Genomic DNA, 20666 nt, shown 5'->3' on the forward strand with positions numbered 1-20666 from the left:
AGGGCCGGAGAAGGAGGAGGAGGAGGAGGAGGAGGTGAGGGTGTGACAGAAACTCCTGCCCGGTCACATGGGGAAGCCGCGACAGGAACCGGGGCCGAGCGCGGGCGCAGCAGCGGAGGTACCGCGGGAGGGGGGGGGGACACGCGGAGACGGTCCCCAAAATTCCCCTCGGTCCCCTCGGGGGATGCCACGGCCGGGACAGCGCCGGGGATGCGGGGTGGGGGGAGGAAGTGGCGGGGGGGACCCCAAAAATGTTGTCACCCCCTCCCCCCGGAGGATGTGGGCCACCCCCGGCTTTGGGGCGCTGGTGACAGACGGGCGACAAAAGCGCGGGTGGCACCTCGGGGATGTCCCAGAGCGGGGGTCCCGCGCTGCCACCGAGCCCCCCGAGCCGAGCGGCACCCGCGGGTGACCAAGGGGGGCTCAGGGGGGGTCCCCGGGACGGGATGGGGGTGCGGGGTGAGGGGAGGGGGAAGGGAAGCGCGGCCGGGGCGCGACGGAAACGCCTCCGGTCCCGCCTGCGCCCGGGGCACGGGGGTGGCGGGGCACCTGTCACCCTGTCCCCTTGTCACCCTGTCCCCCTGGCACCCTGTCCCCGGCAGCCGTGGGGGCTGCGAGGGGGTGGCGTGGGACCCCACAAATTGGGGACACCCTCGGTGGGCAGGAAAACCCCAAAAATTGGGGACCCCGGGGTGGGCAGGGGCATCCCAGGGATGTGGGACCCCTCAAAATTGGGGACCCCGGGGTGGGCAGGGGCATCCCAGGGATGTGGGACCCCTCAAATTGGGGACCCCTGGGTGGGCAGGGGCATCCCGGGGATGTGGGACCCCTCAAATTGGGGACCCCGGGGTGAGCAGGGGCATCCCAGGGATGTGGGACCCCTCAAATTGGGGACCCCTGGGTGGGCAGGGGCACCTGTGGGTGGTGGGACCCCTCAAATTGGGGCCCCTCGAGGTGGGGATGCCAGGGTAGGGGTGCCCATCCCACCACCCCCAAATACAATCCCCAAATTTATTCCCCCCATCCCACCACCCCCAAATCCAACCCACAAATTTATTCCCACCATCCCCAAACCCACCCCATGAACCCCCCAAATTTATTCTCTCATCCCACCACTCCCAAATCCAGCCCCCCAAATTCATTCTCCCGATCCCACCCGTCTCAAATCCAACCCCCAAATTCATTCTCCCCATCCCACCACCTCCAAACCCACCCCATGGACCCCCCAAAATGCCTCTCCCCATCCCACCACCCCCAAATCCAACCCCCAAACTCATTGCCCCCATCCCACCGCCCCCAAATCCAGCCCCCAAATTTATTCTCCCATCCCACCACCCCCAAACCCACCCCATGAGCCCCCAAACTCATTCCCCCCATCCCACCACTCCCAAATCCAGCCCCCAAATTCTTTCTCCTCATCCCACCCCTCTCAAATCCAACCCCCAAACTCATTCCCCCCATCCCACCACCCCCAAATCCAGCCCCCAAACTCATTCCCCCCATCCCACCACCCCCAAATCCAACCCCCAAACTCATTCCCCCCATCCCACCACCCCCAAATCCAGCCCCCAAACTCATTCCCCCCATCCCACCACCCCCAAATCCAACCCCCCAAACTCATTCCCCCCATCCCACCACCCCCAAATCCAACCCCCAAACTCATTCCCCCCATCCCACCACCCCCAAATCCAACCCCCAAACTCATTCCCCCCATCCCACCACCCCCAAATCCAACCCCCAAACTCATTCCCCCCATCTCACCACCCCCAAACCCACCCCATGAACCCCCAAACTCATTCCCCCCATCCCACCACTCCCAAATCCAGCCCCCAAATTCTTTCTCCTCATCCCACCACTCCCAAATCCAACCCCCAAATTTATTCCCCCCACCCCCAAACCCACCCCATGAACCCCCCAAACTCATTCCCCCCATCCCACCACCCCCAAATCCAACCCCCAAACTCATTCCCCCCATCCCACCACCCCCAAATCCAACCCCCAAACTCATTCCCCCCATCCCACCACCCCCAAATCCAACCCCCAAACTCATTCCCCCCATCCCACCACCCCCAAACCCACCCCATGAACCCCTCAAACTCCACTCTCCCCCCCCCCCCTCACAGATGGAAATCGAAGCCCCCCCGGCCACCCCCGACCCTCCGGCCCTACTGAAGACCTACAAGTGGCGCACGGCGACCACCGCCCCACCCGGCGGGGACCCCGAGAGGGGCGGGGGGTCCCCGGGGAGCCGGCGCTGGGCGCGGCTGCAGGGCTGGAAACGCTCCTACAGCCACCCCGGCAGCGACGGCGACAGGGCTGGCGACAGGGCTGGCGACAGGGCTGGCGACAGGGGTGGCGACAGGGGTGGCGACAGGGGTGGCCCCAAGGGCAGCGCGCGGCGGTCGCTGTTCCAGAGGGCGTTTTCAGCCCCGTCCAAGGCGCCCAAGGAGCCGCGGGGAGCGGAGGGGACGCGGCCGCCGCTGCAGCGGTACCTGCGCGGCCCGGGCCGGAGGAGGGGACGCGGGGACAGCGGCGCGGAGCTGGGGGGGCACGACGGGGCAGGTGAGGGGTGGGAGAAGGGTGAGGGGGGGATTGTGGGGTGGGGAGGGGTGGGGGGTGATGGGGTGATGAATTTTGGGGTGGTGGGTTATGGGGTGGTGGGTTATGGGGTGGTGGGTGATGGGGTGGTGGGTTATGGGGTGGTGATGGGTGATGGGGTGGTGGGTTAAAGGGTGGTGATGAATTTGGAGGTGATGGGTTATGGGGTGGTGACTTTTGGGGTGATGGGGTGATGGGTTATGGGGTGGTGACTTTTGGGGTGAGGGGTGATGGGGTGATGGGTGATGGGGCGGTGATGGGTTATGGGGTGATGGGTTATGGGGTGGTGACTTTTGGGGTGAGGGGGTGATGGGTTATGGGGTGGTGACTTTTGGGGTGAGGGGTGATGGGGTGATGGGTGATGGGGCGGTGATGGGTTATGGGGTGATGGGTTATGGGGTGGTGACTTTTGGGGTGATGGGGTGATGGGTTATGGGGTGGTGACTTTTGGGGTGGTGGGTTATGGGGTGATGGGTTATGGGGCGGTGATGGGTTATGGGGTGATGGGTTATGGGGTGATGGGTTATGGGGCGGTGACTTTTGGGGTGAGGGGTGATGGGGTGATGGGTGATGGGGTGGTGGGTGGAAGGTGATGGGTTAAAGGGTAGTGACTTTTGGGGTGATGGGTGATGGGGTGGAGGGTTATGGGGTGGTGACTTTTGGGGTGATGGGTGATGGGGTGATGGGTTATGGGGTGGTGGGTGGAAGGTGATGGGTTAAAGCGTGGTGACTTTTGGGGTGATGGGTTATGGGGTGATGGGTTATGGGGTGATGGGTGATGGGGTGGTGGGTTAAAGGGTAGTGACTTTTGGGGTGAGGGGTTATGGGGTGATGGGTTATGGGGTGATGGGTGGAAGGTGATGGGTTAAAGGGTGGTGACTTTTGGGGTGATGGGTTATGGGGTGATAATGGGTGGGGGGTGATGGGGTGATAATGGGTGAGGGGTTATGGGGTGGTGATTTTGGGGGTGGTGGGTTGTGGGGTGATGGGTTATGGGATGATGGGTTAAAGGGTGGTGACTTTTGGGGTGATGGGTTATGGGGTGATGAATTTGGGGGTGGTGAATTTTGGGGTGATGGGTTATGGGGTGATGATGATGATGGGTGAGGGGTTGGGGCTTGATGGGTTATGGGGCGATGGGTTAAAGGGTAGTGACTTTTGGGGTGGTGGGTTATGGGGTGGTGAATTTTGGGGTGATGGGGTGGTGAATTTTGAGGTGATGAACTTGGGGGTGGTGAATTTTGGGGTGATGGGTTATGGGGTGATAATGGGTGGAGGGTGGTGGGTTATGGGGTGATGAATTTTGGGGTGATGATGATGGGTGGGGGGTGCTGGAGATGGGTTGAGGGGTGCTGGGTGCTGGGTTATGGGGTGTTGGATGAGGGGTGATGAATTTTGGGGTGATGATGATGGTTTTGGGGGTGATGGGTGTGGGGTGATGAATTTGGGGGTGATGATGTTTTTGGGGGTGATGGGTTTGGGGCGATGACTTTTGGGGTGATGATGATGTTTTTGGGGTGATGTGTTATGGGGTGATGAATTTGGGGGTGACGATGATGGTTTTGGGGGTGATGGGTTTGGGGCGATGACTTTTGGGGTGATGATGATGTTTTTGGGGTGATGTGTTATGGGGTGATGAATTTGGGGGTGATGATGATGTTTTTGGGGGTGATGGGTGTGGGGTGATGACTTTTGGGGTGATGATTTTTTTTGGGGGTGATGTGTTATGGGGTGATGACTTTTGGGGTGACGATGATGGTTTTGGGGGTGATGGGTGTGGGGTGATGATGATGGTTTTTGGGGGTGATGTGTTATGGGGTGATGACTTTTGGGGTGACGATGATGTTTTTTAGGGTGATGTGTTATGGGGTGATGACTTTTGGGGTGACGATGATGTTTTTTAGGGTGATGTGTTATGGGGTGATGACTTTTGGGGTGACGATGATGTTTTTTGGGGGTGATGTGTTATGCCGTGATGACTTTCGGGGTGACAGCGATGGCTTTGGATGGGTTTGGGGGGTGCTGGGTGTGGGGTGGGTGACGCTGGCCTGGCACAGCCCCCCAAGGGCCGTGTCCCCGTCCCCGCGTGTCCCCGTGCCGGGGTTGGCACCCACACTGGTGGCACCGGGCCAGGCCCCGCGGCACCGGCACCGGGACCCGGCCAAACCGGCTCGGCTCGGCCGGGGCCACCCACGGGGCGGGCACGGAGCCACCCACGGAGCCACCCGGGGCTGCCAGTGTCGCTCTGCCGCGCCCCCCGGCATTGCCACCCCGTGCCCACGTGTCCCTTGGTGTCACCACACTCCTGGTGGCACCTCCATGGTCACCTGTCCCTCATCCTGGCACTCCTGGTGGCACCTCCAGGTGTCCCTTGGTGTCACCACACCCCTGCTGGCACCTCCATGGTCACCTGTCCCTCATCCTGGCACCCCTGGTGGCACCTCCATGGTCACCTGGTGTCACCACACCCCTGGTGGCACCTCCATGGTCACCTGTCCCCCATCCTGGCACCCCTGGTGGCACCTCCATGGTCACCTGGTGTCACCACACCCCTGGTGTCCCCTCCGTGGTCACCTGTCCCTCACCCTGGCACTCCTGGCACCCCTGCCAGGCCACATGTCCCCTGGTGCCAGTGCCACACCGCCCGTGGGTGGCAGGGGCACTCTGGGCACCCACACCCTGCTCTGTCCCCTCAGTGACCCCCGCGGGGACGTCCCCGCTGCCGGTACCCCCGGTGCCCCCCGATGCCACCGTGTGGGACGTGTCCCAGTTCTCGCTGGTGGACGGACACCTGGTGCCACTGGGCAGGGACGAGGAGGTGAGTGGGGACACTCGGGGGTGCCACGGTGGCCCCTCCTGACCCTCTGATGTCCCCTCGGGGGTGCCAGGGTGGCACCTCCTGACCCTCTGATGTCCCCTGGGTGCCACGGTGGCACCTCCTGACCCTCTGATGTCCCCTCGGGGGTGCCAGGGTGGCCCCTCCTGACCCTGCCGTGTCCCCAGGGCTCGTGGCGGAGCAGGACCAGTGCCACGTCCGAGGCCACCAACCTGTACCCGGCGGGCAGGAGGGACCCTGGTGAGGGCACCCCTGTCCTGTGCCCTGTCCCACGCTGGGGCCACTGGGAGGCACTGGGGGGCACTGGGGGGTACTGGGGGACGCTGGGGGCCACTGGGAGACACTGGGGGGTACTGGGAGGCACTGGGGGAGCACTGGGAGGCACTGGGAGGTACTGGGGGAGACGCTGGGGAGTACTGGGGGACACTGGGGGGTACTGGGAGGCACTGGGGGGTACTGGGAGGTGCTGCGGGGTTACTGGGAGCTACTGGGGGATACTGGGGGTGCTGACTGGTCCCCCACTCCCCCCCCCAGACCCGGACGAGAGGAACCCTCGGGGGGTCACGAGGAGCTCCGAAAATGAGACCCCCCCCAGCTCCCAGTTCAGCAACGTCAAGGTGGGAGCGCCGTCCCTGTCCCCGTCCCTGTCCCCGTCCCTGTCCCTGTCCCTGTCCTGTCCCTGCCCTGTCCCCGTCCTTGTCCCTGTCCCTGTCCCTGTCCCCGTCCCTGTCCCTGTCCCTGTCCCCGTCCCTGTCCCTGTCCCTGCCCTGTCCCTGTCCCTGTCCCTGTCCCTGTCCCTGTCCCTGTCCCTGTCCCGTCCCTGCCCTGTCCCTGTCCCTGTCCCTGTCCCTGTCCCTGCCCTGTCCCTGTCCCTGTCCCTGCCCCGTCCCTGTCCCTGTCCCTGTCCCCGTCCTTGTCCCTGTCCCTGTCCCTCTCTCTGACCCCATTCCTGTCCCCGTCCCTGTCCCCATCCCTGTCCCTCTCTCTGACCCCATTCCTGTCCCTGTCCTTGTCCCTGTCCCTGTCCCTCTCTCTGTCCCCATCCCCGTCCCTGTCCCTGCAGGGGCTGCTCTGGAAGAGGCTCCTCCGGGACAGGAAAAGTCGCGGTGGCACCAAAAGCGACGCGGTGGCGGCGGTCCCGGAGGGTGACAGGTAAGGGACAGCGCGGGGGGGGGTCCTGGTGACACTGCTGTCCCTTTTTGGGGTCCTGGTGACACTGCTGTCCCCTTTTTGGGGTCCTGGTGACACTGCTGCCCCTTTTTGGGGTCCTGGTGACACTGCTGTCCCCTTTTTGGGGTCCTGGTGACATTCCTGTCCCCTATTTGGGGTCCTGGTGACACTGCTGTCCCCTCAGGGTCCCTTTTTTGGGGTCCTGGTGACATTCCTGTCCCCTTTTTGGGGTCCTGGTGACACTGCTGCCCCTTTTTGGGGTCCTGGTGACAATCCTGTCCCCTTTTTGGGGTCCTGGTGACACTGCTGCCCCTTTTTGGGGTCCTGGTGACAATCCTGTCCCCTTTTTGGGGTCCTGGTGACACTGCTGTCCCCTCAGGGTCCCTTTTTTGGGGTCCTGGTGACATTCCTGTCCCCTTTTTGGGGTCCCGGTGACACTGCTGTCCCCTTTTTGGGGGTCCTGGTGACACTGCTGTCCCTTTTTGGGGTCCTGGTGACATTCCTGTCCCCTTTTTGGGGTCCTGGTGACACTGCTGTCCCCTCAGGGTCCCTTTTTTGGGGTCCCGGTGACGCTGCTGTCCCTTTTTGGGGTCCTGGTGACACTGCTGCCCCTTTTTGGGGTCCTGGTGACATTCCTGTCCCCTTTTTGGGGTCCTGGTGACACTGCTGTCCCCTCAGGGTCCCTTTTTGGGGTCCTGGTGACATTCCTGTCCCCTTTTTGGGGTCCTGGTGACACTGCTGTCCCCTCAGGGTCCCCAGCCGCAGCGCTTCCCGTGAATCTCTGGTGCCACCGGCCGAGCTGGACCTCACCGGGGACAACGTCATCGTCCGGCCCGTGCACGGCAGCGTCGTGGGGGAAAGGTTCTGCTTCCAGGTACGGGGTGGGGGGCTCGAGGTGCCAGAAGGGTGGGGGGCACCCCGGACATCCTGGAGCATCCCAGACCCCAAAAAAGGGCACCCAGCCCCCAAAGAAGGGCACCTGGAGAACCCAGACCCCATAAAGGGACATCCAGGCCCCAAAAAGGGGCACCCAGACCCCAAAAAGGGACACCCAGGGTACCCCAGACCCCACAAAGGGACACCCATAGCCCCCTGTGCCCCCCTGCCCCCGGTGTCCCCGTCACCCTCAGTTTCACCCTCGGTGTCACCCTCAGTGTCACTCTCGGTGTCACCCTCAGTGTCCCCTCGGTGTCACCCTCAGTGTCACCCTCAGTGTCCCCTCAGTGTCACCCTCGGTGTCCCCTCAGTGTCCCCTCGGTGTCCCCTCGGTGTCACTCTCGGTGTCACCCTCAGTGTCCCCTCGGTGTCACCCTCAGTGTCACCCTCGGTGTCCCCTCGGTGTCCCCTCAGTGTCACCCTCGGTGTCACCCTTGGTGTCCCCTCAGTGTCACCCTCGGTGTCCCCTCGGTGTCACCCTTAGTGTCACCCTCAGTGTCACTCTCAGTGTCACCCTTGGTGTCCCCTTGGTGTCACTCTCGGTGTCCTCTCGGTGTCACTCTCGGTGTCACTCTCGGTGTCACTCTTGGTGTCCCCTCGGTGTCCCCTCGGTGTCACCCTCGGTGTCCCCTTGGTGTCCCCTCGGTGTCACTCTCGGTGTCACTCTCGGTGTCCTCTCGGTGTCACCCTCGGTGTCACTCTCGGTGTCCCCTCAGTGTCACTCTCGGTGTCACTCTCGGTGTCACCCTCGGTGTCCCCTCGGTGTCCCCTCAGTGTCACCCCCGGTGTCACCCTCGGTGTCACTCTTGGTGTCCCCTCGGTGTCCCCGCAGGTGATCACGGCCGAGGGCAGCCGCTCCTTCGGCTGCGCCTCCCTGGCCGAGCGCGACCGCTGGATCGAGGAGCTGCGCCGGACAGCCCAGCCCAACAAGGTTTGGGGACACCCTGGGGACACCTCGGGGACATCCCACCACCCTGGGACCCTCACTGCGGGCACCCACTGCCCTCCTGTCCTCGGCATGGGTGGGGAAACTGAGGCACGAACTGCCCGGCCCCTTCTTGTCGCCCTCCATGGCCCCTCCTGTCCCCCCACGTCCCCCCTGTCCCCATTCCCACCTCTCAGAATTCTCTGTCCCCACCTCAAATCTCCCCTTGTCCCCTTTGTCCCCTTTGACCCCTTGACCCCCACCCACACCCCCCTTTGTCCCCTTTGACTCCTTGACCTCCACCCACACCCCCCCTTTGTCCCCTTTGACCCCCACCCAGACCCCCACCCACACCCCCCTTTGTCCCCTTTGTCCCCTTGACCCCTTGACCCCCACCCACACCCCCCTTTGTACCCTTTGACCCCTTGACCCCCACCCACACCCCCCTTTGTACCCTTTGACCCCTTGACCTCCACCCACACCCCCCTTTGTCCCCTTTGTCCCCTTGACCCCCACCCACACCCCCTTTGTCCCCTTTGACCCCCATCCACACCCCCCCTTTGTCCCCTTTGTCCTCTTGACCCCTTGACCCCCACCCACACCCCCCTTGTCCCCTTTGTCCCCTTGACCCCTTGACCCCCACCCACACCCCCTTTGTCCCCTTTGACCCCCACCTACAACCCCCCTTTGTCTCCTTTGTCCTCTTGACCCCTTGACCCCCACTCACACCCCCCCTTTGTCCCCTTTGTCCCCTTGACCCCTTGACCCCCACCCACACCCCCCTTTGTCCCCTTGTCCCCCACCCCTCCAGGACAACTGTGAGCGCCTGGAGCTGGCGCTGACCCTTTGGGTCTACGAAGGCCGGGACCTCCCCCCACGGCGCCGCCTCCGCTGCCACCTCCAGCTGGACGGCGCCGTCTTTGCCCGCACCACGGCCAAGGCGGCCGGTGCCGACGGCCAGCTCTTCTGGGGGGAGCTCTTCCAGTTGGCCGCGCTGCCCCCGGCGCGCGCCCTCACCGTCGCCCTGTGCCGCGATGACCAACCGGGGACACCGGTGGCCACCGTCACCATCCCGCTGGCCGAGCTGGCGGCAGCCCGGCAGCCCCTGGAGCGCTGGTACTCCCTGAGTGGTGGCGGCGGCGGCGAGCGGGCGCCGGCGGTGCGGCTGCGCGGGCGCTACCGCGAGGTGCGGGTGCTGCCCATCGTGCGCTACAAGGAGCTGGCTGAGTTCATCACCTTCCACTACCGGGAGCTGTGCGGCCACCTGGAGCCGGCCATCGCCGCGCGGCACAAGGAGGAGCTGGCCGGAGCCTTGGTGCATGTCCTGCAGAGCACCGGCAAGGCCAAGGTGGGGCGGGGGGTTGGGTACGGGGGGTGGGGTTGGTGGGATGGGGTGGGTCAGGGTGGATGGGTTGGGTTGGGTTGAGTTGAGTTGGGTTGGGATTGGGTTGAGCTGGGATGGGATCGGATGGGATGAGTTGGGTTGGATGGGTTGGGTTGGGATTGGTGGGATGGAGTGGATGAGTTGAGTTGGGTTGGGTTGGGTTGGATGAGTTGGGTTGGGTTGGGATGGGATGGATGAGTTGGGTTGGGTTGGGTTGGGATGGGCTGGGATAGGCTGGGATGGGATGAGATGGATGAGTTGGGTTGGATGAGTTGGGTTGGGTTGGGCTGGGTTGGGTTGGATGAGTTGGGTTGGGTTGGGTTGGACTGGGTTGGGTTGGGTTGGGATGAGATGGGATGGGATGGATGAGTTGGGTTGGGCTGGGTTGGGCTGGGTTGGGATGGGATGGGTTGGATGAGTTGGGTTGGATGAGTTGGGTTGGGTTGGGTTGGGATGGGATGGATGAGTTGGGTTGGGTTGGGTTGGGTTGGGTTGGGATGGGATGGGATGGATGAGTTGGGTTGGGTTGGGTTGGGTTGGGTTGAGCTGGGATGGGCTGGCATGGGATGGATGAGTTGGGTTGGGTTGGGTTGGGTTGAGCTGGGATGGGCTGGGATGGGATGGATGAGTTGGGTTGGGTTGGGTTGGGCTGGGTCGGGTTGGGACTGTAGACACAAAAAACACAGGGGGGTGCCAGGAGGTGCAGCGTGGGCTGAGTTGATCATTTGGGGTCACGGGTGCCACCAAACCCTTCCCCCCACGTCCCCACAGTCGTTCCTGATCGACCTGGGCGTGGCCGAGCTCGACCGCTTCGATGACCACGAGGCGCTGATCTTCCGCGAGAACACCTTGGCCACCAAGGCCATCGATGAGTACATGAAGCTGGTGGGGGCCAAGTACCTGCAGGACACGCTGGGTACGGGGGGAACATGGGGGACACCCCGGGTGGCACCGGGATGGGACAGGGCACTGGGGAGCTGTGGGATACCCCTGACCATCCATGGGGACGTGGTGGTGACCACTCAGTGCCCTCACGGGCTGTGGGACATCCCTGACCATCCATGGGGATGTGGTGGTGACCACTCAGTGGCTGTAGGACACCCCTGACCATCCATGAGGATGTGGTGGTGACCACTCAGTGCCCTCACGGGCTGTGGGACATCCCTGACCATCCATGGGGATGTGGTGGTGACCACTCAGTGGCTGTAGGACACCCCTGACCATCCATGAGGATGTGGTGGTGACCACTCAGTGGCAGTAGGACACCCCTGACCATCCATGAGGACGTGGTGGTGACCACTCAGTGGCTGTGGGACATCCCTGACCGTCCATGAGGATGTGGTGGTGACCACTCAATGCCCTCACGGGCTGTGGGACATCCCTGACCATCCATGAGGACATAGTGGTGACCACTCAATGCCCTCACGGGCTGTGGGACATCCCTGACCATCCATGAGGATGTGGTGTGGGCTTGTCCTGGCCATCCCTGTCCTGGTGACCTCTCTGTCCCCTCACGGGCTGTCCCTTGTCCCCAGGGGAGGTGGTGGCCCGGCTCTGCAGCTCCGAGGAGAGCTTTGAGGTGGACCCCAGCAAATGCTCGGGGCTGGAGCTGTCCGAGCACCGGCAGCACCTGCGGCAGGTCTGCGAGGAGACCCTGCGGCGCATCACCGACGGCTCCGAGTGAGGGACAGCAGCTGGGACACCGGGGTGGCACCGGGGTGGCACCGGGGTGGCACCGGGAGAGCTTGGGAGAAGCCTGGACACGGGGGTGGGATTGGGGACAGGAATAGGAATGGGCAGGACGGGTGCTGGCACCGGGCTGGGCACCAGGGGTGGGGTTGGGGACTGTCACCATCCTGGGGTGGACGTAGGGGTGGGCACCAGGGTGGACCTGGGGACAAGTTTGGGGACAGGGATGGAGATGGACACCAAGGTGGACCTGGGGACAAGTTTGGGGACAGGGATGGAGATGGACACCAAGGTGGACCTGGGGACAGGGATGGGGACAGGGATGGAGATGGACACCAGGGTGGACCTGGGGACAAGTTCGGGGACAGGGATGGGGCTGGGCACCAGGAAGGACCTGGGGACAAGTTTGGGGACAGGGATGGAGATGGACACCAAGGTGGACCCTGGGGACAAGTTTGGGGACAGGGATGGGGCTGGGCACCACCCTGGGCTGGACACAGAGACAGGCACAGAAACCACTTGGTGCCAACACCAGGGCATGGTGCCACCACACCCCCCATCACCCCGCGGTGGCACGGGCGGGTCCCCGGTCCCCACCACGGTGTCCCTGGCCAGGTCCTTCCCGGCGGAGCTGGGCGAGGTGTTCGCAGCGTGGCGGGACGAGTGCGCGGCGCGGGGCAAGGCGGCCATCGGGCAGCGCCTGGTGTCGGCCTCGCTCTTCTTGAGGTTCCTGTGTCCGGCCATCATGTCCCCGAGCCTCTTCGGCCTCGTCCAGGAGTACCCCAGCGAGGCCACCGCCCGCACCCTCACGCTGGTGGCCAAGGTCATCCAGAACTTGGCCAACTTCACCACGTACGTGGCGGCGGGGACGCGGTGGGGACGTGGGGCAGCGGGGACGTCCCGTCCGTGCTCTGGGGAGAGTCGTGGGGCAGTTGGGTTGTCCCCAAATCTGGGTTGTCCCCAAGGTCCCATGGGACAGTTGGGTTGTCCCCAAGCCTGGGTTGTCCCCAAGTCTGGGTTGTCCCCAAGGTCCCATGGGACAGTTGAGTTGTCCCCAAATCTGGGTTGTCCCCAAGGTCCCATGGGACAGTTGAGTTGTCCCCAAATCTGGGTTGTCCCCAAGGTCCCACGGGACAGTTGGGTTGTCCCCAAGTCTGGGTTGTCCCCAAGGTCCCATGGGACAGTTGGGTTGTCCCCAAGCCTGGGTTGTCCCCAAGTCTGGGTTGTCCCCAAGGTCCCATGGGACAGTTGGGTTGTCCCCAAGCCTGGGTTGTCCCCAAGGTCCCATGGGACAGTTGGGTTGTCCCCAAGCCTGGGTTGTCCCCAAGTCTGGGTTGTCCCCAAGGTCCCACGGGACAGTTGAGTTGTCCCCAAGTCTGGGTTGTCCCCAAGGTCCCACGGGACAGTTGGGTTGTCCCCAACACACCATGGGGCAGTTGGGTTGGATGGTCCATGCTCCTGAAGGTGGCCTGTGACCATGACCATGCTGGTGGCCCCTGACCATGATGGTGGCCCATGTGACCGTGATGATGATCCATTACCATCTCAGTGACAAGTGACCATGGTGGTGGCCCTTGTCCATGCTCCTGAGAGTGGCCTGGGCCCTGACCAAGGCTGGTGACCCTTGACCATGGTGGTGACCCATCCCTGTGGTGGTGACCTGTGACCATGGTGGTGACCCCTTGACCATGACGATGAACCCTGACCATGGTAGTGACCCATCCCTGTAGTGGTGACCCGTGACCATGGTGGTGACCTGTGACCATGGTGGTGACCCCTGACAATGGTGGTGACCCTTTGACCATGAAGATGAACCCTGACCGTGGTAGTGACCCATCCCCATGGTGGTGGCCCCTGACCCTGTCACTGACCCCAGACCACGATGATGACCCATGGCCATGTCACTGACCCTTTACCATGGTGGTGACCCATGACAATAGTGGTGACCTGTGACCATGATGATGACCCCTTGACCACGGCGATGACCCCTGACTGTGGCAGCAGACCACGTGACGATGGTGGTGACCCCCTGACCATGACAATGACCCCTGACCGTGTCGGCGACCCCTGTCCCCAGCTTTGGCGAGAAGGAGCCCTACATGACCTTCATGAACGAGTTCCTGGAGCAGAACTTGGCCACCATGACCGACTTCCTGGCGGCCGTGGCCACCCCCGAGGCCAGCGCCCACATGGCCACCTACGATGGCTACGTGGACCTGGCCCTGGAGCTCGCCACGCTCCACCTGCTGCTCTGTGACATCTTCACCAGCCTGGACCAGGTGCCACCACCCCTCTGTCCCTGGTGCTGGGCTGGCCACCTCCTTGTCCACCGGTGTCCATGGGGGACAACTTCTCCACCCCGTTGTCCTCACAACGTCCCCGTGGTGTCCTCGTAGGCCACGCAGGAGGAGCTGGAGCCGCTGCCCACCATCCTCAGGGCCATCAGGGAGGGGACACCTGTCCCCGTGTCCGTCCGCCTCAGCTCCACCGCCAGGAGAAGGTACTGGGGGATGCCTGGGGACAACGGGGACGCCTGGGGACAATGGGGACACCTGGGGTGGGGTGGTCCCAGGGTGGGTTTGGGATCCTGGAGGGCTCAGGGTTCTGGTTTTGGTTGGGTTTGGGGTTCCTCTGGTGCCATTTGGGGACAGGAGATGGATCTGATCCCACCAGGATTTGGGGTCCCTCTGATCCCATTTGAGGACAGGAGATGGATCTGATCCCACCAGGATTTGGGGTTCCTCTGGTCCCATTTGGGGTCAGGAGATGGATCTGATCCCACCAGGAGTTGGGATCCCCCTTGTCCCATTTGGGGACAGGAGATGGATCCCATCCCACCAGGATTTGGGGTCCCTCTGATCCCATTTGGGGTCAGGAGATGGATCCCATCCCACCAGGATTTGGGGTTCCTCTGGTCCCATTTGGGGTCAGGAGATGGATCCCATCCCACCAGGATTTGGGGTCCCTCTGCTCCCATTTGGGGACAGGAGATGGATCCCATCCCACCAGGATTTGGGGTCCCTCTGATCCCACCAGGATTTGGGGTTCCCCCTGTCCCGGCCACACTGGGGGTGCCCCATCTCCATCCCGTGCCCACCCCACATCCCCCTGTCCCCACAGCCCCTCGGAGCCCCCCAAGCCGGGCTTTGTCCCCCCGCGGGACCTGGGCAAGCACAGCCCCCTCATCAAGAGCCAGTCCCTGACCAGCGTCCGGCGCGTCCGGGGCCGCGACGAGGCCAAGGGGATGGGGACAGAGCCGGAGCCGTCCCCAGAACCGTCCCCGATCCCGGTGCCGACCCCGGTGCAGGCCCGGCAGCGCCGCAACGTCCAGCGCACCCAGAGCGTCCCGGCCCAGGGCAAGGCCGCCCGGTGTCCGGCCAAGCCGGACAGCGCCGGACACGCGGATGAGGCGCCGCCTGAAGATGGCACGGGGTCACCTGTGCCCGGTGATGGCCCGGTGAGTCCTGGTGGCCACCATGGCGTGGGGATGGGGCCTGAGGGGTCTGGTGGGGGTGGCCAGTGGTGTTAACTGGTGCCACAGGGCCACTCTGGGGTGAGGACCGGTGGTCCGATGGGTCTGGTGCCTAACTGGGCACTCACCAGTGGTCCGAGGGCTCTGGTGGCACTGACCGGTGCCCCGGTGACATTACCGGGTGTCCCGGTGACGTTAGCTGGGTCCCGGTGGCACTACCGGGGCTCTGGTGACATGAACCGGCATCCCAGTGGCGTTAACGGCGGTTCTGGTGACAATAACCGGTGCCCGGTGCCATTGAGGGGTGTCCTGGTGACAATAATGGGGGTCCGGTGACAATAACGGGTGTTCCGGTGCCGTTAACGGGACATTAACGGGTATCCCGGTGCCAACAACGCTGTCCCGGTGCCATTAATGGGACATTAACGGGTATCCCGGTGCCAACAACGCTGTCCCGGTGCCATTAACGGGACATTAACGGGTATCCCGGTGACAACAACCAGTGCCCCAGCGACAGTGACGGGTGCCCGGTACCACCCAGTGCCATTACCGGGTCTCCCAGTGCCACTACCGGCTGTCTCAGTGCCATTACCGGGTGTCCCGGTGCCATCACCGGCTGTCGCAGTGCCATTACCGGGTGCCCGGTGCCATTACCGGGTGTCCCGGTGCCATTACCGGCTGTCCCGGTGCCATCACCGGCTGTCGCGGTGCCATTACCGGCTGTCCCGGTGCCATTACCGGCTGTCGCGGTGCCATTACCGGCTGTCCCGGTGCCATTACCGGCTGTCCCGGTGCCATCACCGGCTGTCGCGGTGCCATTACCGGGTCTCCCGGTGCCATTACCGGGTGCCCGGTGCCATTACCGGCTGTCCCGGTGCCATCACCGGCTGTCCCGGTGCCATTACCGGGTGTCCCGGTGCCATTACCGGGTGCCCGGTGCCATTACCGGGTCTCCCGGTGCCACTAACGGCTGTCGCGGTGTCGCAGCCCCGGGGGAAGCTGCGCTCGTCGGCGTCGCTGCCGCGCAAACCCGCGGTGCCCTGGCAGCGCCTGGCCGAGGACCCGGTGGCCCCGGGCGAGCTCTACGCGCTGCGGCCACTCGAGAAGGTAACCCCGGGAGGGGAGGGGTGACAGTCCCCGGGACCCTTCCCCGGTGTCCTCCCGGTGTCCCCCGGTGCCCCCCGGTGCCCCCGTCCCCGGTGTCCCCAGGGCGGGCGGCTGCTCGGGAAGGTAACCGGGAGGAGGGGGGGGGTGGCACCTCCCGGTGACGCTGTCCCGGTGTCCCCAAATCCCCGGTGCCCCCCGGTGACGCTGTCCCGGTGTCCCCAGCCCCCGGTGCCCCCCCGGTGACGCTGTCCCGGTGTCCCCAGCCCCCGGTGCTCCCCGGTAACCTCGTCCCCAGTGTCCCCAAACCCCCGGTAGTCCCCGGTAACCTCGTCCCCAGTGTTCCCAACCCCCGCTGCCCCTCCGGTGACGCTGTCCCGGTGTCCCCAGCCCCCGGTGCTCCCCGGTAACCTCGTCCCCAGTGTCCCCAAACCCCCGGTGCTCCCCGGTAACCTCGTCCCCAGTGTCCCCAGCCCCCGGTGCTCCCCGGTAACCTCGTCCCCAGTGTCCCCAAACCCCCGGTAGTCCCCGGTAACCTCGTCCCCAGTGTTCCCAACCCCCGCTGCCCCTCCGGTGACGCTGTCCCGGTGTCCCCAGCCCCCGGTGCTCCCCGGTAACCTCGTCCCCAGTGTCCCCAAACCCCCGGTGCTCCCCGGTAACCTCGTCCCCAGTGTCCCCAAACCCCCGGTGCTCCCCGGTAACCTCGTCCCCAGTGTCCCCAGCCCCCGGTGCTTCCCGGTAACCTCGTCCCCAGTGTCCCCAGCCCCCGGTGCTCCCCGGTGACGCTGTCCCGGTGTCCCCAGCACGGGCGGCTGCTGGAGGCGCTGCGGGAGGAGCTGGCGGAGCACCGGGAGCGGCTGGAGCGGGCGGAGGCGCGGGCGGCGCGGGCGGAGGAGCAGCACCGGGAGCTCCTCGAGCGGCTCCGGGCGCAGCTGGACGAGAGCAACGCCCGCGCCGCCAACCTGGCGGCCAGGTAGGGGCTGGGGGGGCCCGAAATCGGGGAGAAGAGCCCCAAAATTGGGGGGAGAACCCTGAAATTGGGGGGGAGAACCCCGAAATTGGGGGGAGAACCCCGAAATTGGGGGGAAGAACCCCGAAACTGGGGGGGAGAGCCCCGAAATTGGGGAGGAGAATGCCGAAATTGTGGGGAGAACACTGAAATTGGGGGGAGAACGCCGAAATTGGAGGAGAGAACCCCGAAATTGGGGGGAGAACCCCGAAATTGGGGAGGAGAACGCCGAAATCGGGGGGGGAGAACCCCGAAATTGGGGGGAGAACCCCGAAATTGGGGGGGAGAACCCCGAAATTGGGGAGGAGAATGCCGAAATTGGGGGGAGAACACTGAAACTGGGGGGAGAACGCCGAAATTGGAGGAGAGAACCCCGAAATTGGGGGGAGAACCCCGAAATTGGGGAGGAGAACCCCGAAATTGTGGGGAGAACACTGAAATTGGGGGGAGAACGCCGAAATTGGAGGAGAGAACCCCGAAATTGGGGGGGAGAACCCCGAAATTGGGGAGGAGAATGCCGAAATTGGGGGGAGAACACTGAAATTGGGGGGAGAACGCCGAAATTGGAGGAGAGAACCCCGAAATTGGGGGGGAGAACCCCGAAATTGGGGAGGAGAACGCCGAAATCGGGGGGAGAGAACCCCGAAATTGGGGGAAGAACATTGAAATTGGAGGGGAGCGCCCCGAAATGGGGAGGAGAACCCCAAAATTGGGGGGAGCGCCCCGAAATTGGGGAAAGTGCCCCAAAATCGGGGGGGAGAACCCCGAAATAGGGGGGAGCAGCCCGAAATTGAAGGGGAGCACCCCGAAATTGGGGAGGAGAACCACGAAATTGGGGGGAACGGCCCAAAATTAGGGAGGAGAGCCCCGAAATTGGGGAGGAGAGCCCCGAAATTGAGGGGAGCGCCCCAAAATTGGGGGGAAGAACCCCGAAACTGGGGGGGGAGCACCCTGAAATGGGGGGTCCCAAACCTGTGGGTGTCCCTAAACGGGGGTGTCTCACAAATTTTTGGGTGTCCCAAAACTGTGGGTGCCCCAGTCTGGGTGTCCCAGTTTGGATGCCCCAGTCTGGGTGTCCCAAACCAGTCTGGGTGTCCCAGTTTGGGTGTCCCAGTTTGGGGTCCCCATCCCAGTGCCCCAAACCAGTCTGGGTGTCCCAGTTTGGGGTCCCCATCCCAGTGCCCCAAACCAGTCTGGGTGTCCCAGTTTGGGGTCCCCATCCCAGTGCCCCAAACCAGTCTGGGTGTCCCAGTCTGGGTGTCCCAGTTTGGGGTCCCCATCCCAGTGCCCCAAACCAGTCTGGGTGTCCCAAACCAGTCTGGGTGTCCCAGTTTGGGTGTCCCAGTTTGGGGTCCCCATCCCAGTGTCCCAAACCAGTCTGGGTGTCCCAGTTTGGGGTCCCCATCCCAGTGCCCCAAACCAGTCTGGGTGTCCCAGTTTGGGGTCCCCATCCCAGTGCCCCAAACCAGTCTGGGTGTCCCAAACCAGTCTGGGTGTCCCAGTTTGGGTGTCCCAGTTTGGGGTCCCCATCCCAGTGCCCCAAACCAGTCTGGGTGTCCCAGTTTGGGGTCCCCATCCCAGTGCCCCAAACCAGTCTGGGTGTCCCAAACCAGTCTGGGTGTCCCAGTTTGGGTGTCCCAGTTTGGGGTCCCCATCCCAGTGCCCCAAACCAGTCTGGGTGTCCCAAACCAGTCTGGGTGTCCCAGTTTGGGGTCCCCATCCCAGTGCCCCAAACCAGTCTGGGTGTCCCAGTTTGGGGTCCCCATCCCAGTGTCCCAAACCAGTCTGGGTGTCCCAGTTTGGGGTCCCCATCCCAGTGCCCCAAACCAGTCTGGGTGTCCCAGTTTGGGGTCCCCATCCCAGTGTCCCAAACCAGTCTGGGTGTCCCAGTTTGGGTGTCCCAGTTTGGGGTCCCCAGTCCCCAACCCCCCCCCGTTCCAGGCTGACGGCGGCCGAAGGGAGCCGGAAAAAGGACCTGGAGAGGCTGAAAACCAGCGAGGAACAGGGCCGGGAACTGGTGAGACTGGGATGGGGATGGGGCGGCACTGGGGGACACTGGGGTGACACTGGGGTGACACAGGGTGACATGGGGGTGACACAGGTGACACAAGGTGACCCAGGGTGACACTGATGGCCCAGGTGTGACCCAGGTGTGCCCCAGGTGTGACCCAGGGGTGACCCAGGTGTGCCCCAGGTGTGACCCAGGGGTGACCCAGGTGACCCAGGGTGACCCAGGTGTGACCCAGGGGTGACCCAGGTGACCCAGGGTGACCCAGGTGACCCAGGGGTGATCCAGGTGTGACCCAGGTGTGACCCAGGGGTGACACTGATGACCCAGGGGTGACCCGGGGTGACCCAGGTGTGACCCAGGTGTGACCCAGGTGTGACCCAGGGTGACCCAGGGTGACCCAGGTGTGACCCAGGGTGACCCAGGTGACCCAGGGGTGACCCAGGTGACCCAGGGTGACCCAGGGTGACCCAGGGGTGACCCAGGGTGACCCAGGGTGACCCAGGTGACCCAGGTGTGACCCAGGGTGACCCAGGGGTGACCCAGGGGTGACCCAGGTGTGACCCAGGGTGTTCCAGGGGTGACCCAGGGGTGACACTGATGACCCAGGGGTGCCCCAGGGTGACCCAGGTGACCCAGGTGACCCAGAGTGACCCAGGTGTGACCCAGGTGTGACCCAGGGTGACCCAGGTGACCCAGGTGACCCAGAGTGACCCAGGTGTGACCCAGGTGTGACCCAGGGTGACCCAGGTGTGACCCAGGGTGCCCCAGGGTGCCCCAGGGTGACCCAGGTGACCCAGCTGACCCAGAGTGACCCAGGTGTGACCCAGGGTGACCCAGGGTGACCCAGGTGACCCAGGTGACCCGCGTGTCCCCGTGCCCGCAGGAGCGGCGCCTCTCGGGGCTGCAGCGGGAGCTCTCGGAGCTGCGCGGGGCCCTGGCCCGGGCCCGGGGCCACCCCCGCGGTGTCCCCGTGTCCCCCCCGAGGGGCCGGGACGAGCCCGGCGCCGACGACGCGCAGGCCACCAGCGTGTGACAGCCGAGATGTCGCCGAGATGTCGCCGAGATGTCGCCGAGATGTCGCCGAGATGTCGCCGACACCGAGCGGCTGCGGGGGGGGCGGCTCGGGGGGCAATAAAAGATGGCACTGCCATGGACACCCCGGGGTCCTCAGGTCCCTTTTTGGGGGGGTGACAGAGCCCGGGGTCCCTCAGGTCCCTTTTTGGGGGGGTGACAGAGCCCGGGGTCCCCTCAGGTCACTTTTTGGGGGGGTGACAGAGCCCGGGGTCCCTCAGGTCCCTTTTTGGGGGGGGGTGACAGAGCCCGGGGTCCCTCAGGTCCCTTTTTGGGGGGTGACAGAGCCCGGGGTCCCTCAGGTCCGATTTTGGGGGGGTGACAGAGCCCGGGGTCCCCTCAGGTCCCTTTTTGGGGGGTGACAGAGCCCGGGGTCCCCTCAGGTCCGATTTTGGGGGGGTGACAGAGCCCGGGGTCCCCTCAGGTCCCTTTTTGGGGGGTGACAGAGCCCGGGGTCCCTC

General features: G+C 64.3%; 1 protein-coding gene across 1 annotated transcript; it reads left to right on the forward strand.

The window, feature by feature from the left end:
* Positions 1–67: 67 nt before the first annotated feature.
* RASAL3 (RAS protein activator like 3) lies at positions 68–20167 on the forward strand (the record flags this gene model as incomplete). The annotated part of the gene is made up of 19 exons (XM_082299325.1): positions 68–118; positions 2124–2562; positions 5295–5416; positions 5602–5674; positions 5969–6051; positions 6498–6586; positions 7355–7478; positions 8373–8471; positions 9277–9813; positions 10621–10765; positions 11385–11529; positions 12154–12390; positions 13616–13817; positions 13935–14038; positions 14659–14995; positions 15998–16117; positions 16918–17087; positions 19065–19140; positions 20018–20167. 19 exons carry the CDS (start codon positions 68–70, stop codon positions 20165–20167), a joined length of 3303 nt encoding a protein of 1100 aa, XP_082155451.1.
* Positions 20168–20666: the final 499 nt, after the last annotated feature.

Source organism: Coloeus monedula (genome assembly GCF_965178545.1).
Source record: "Coloeus monedula genome assembly, chromosome: 31".
Lineage (NCBI taxonomy): Eukaryota > Metazoa > Chordata > Aves > Passeriformes > Corvidae > Coloeus > Coloeus monedula.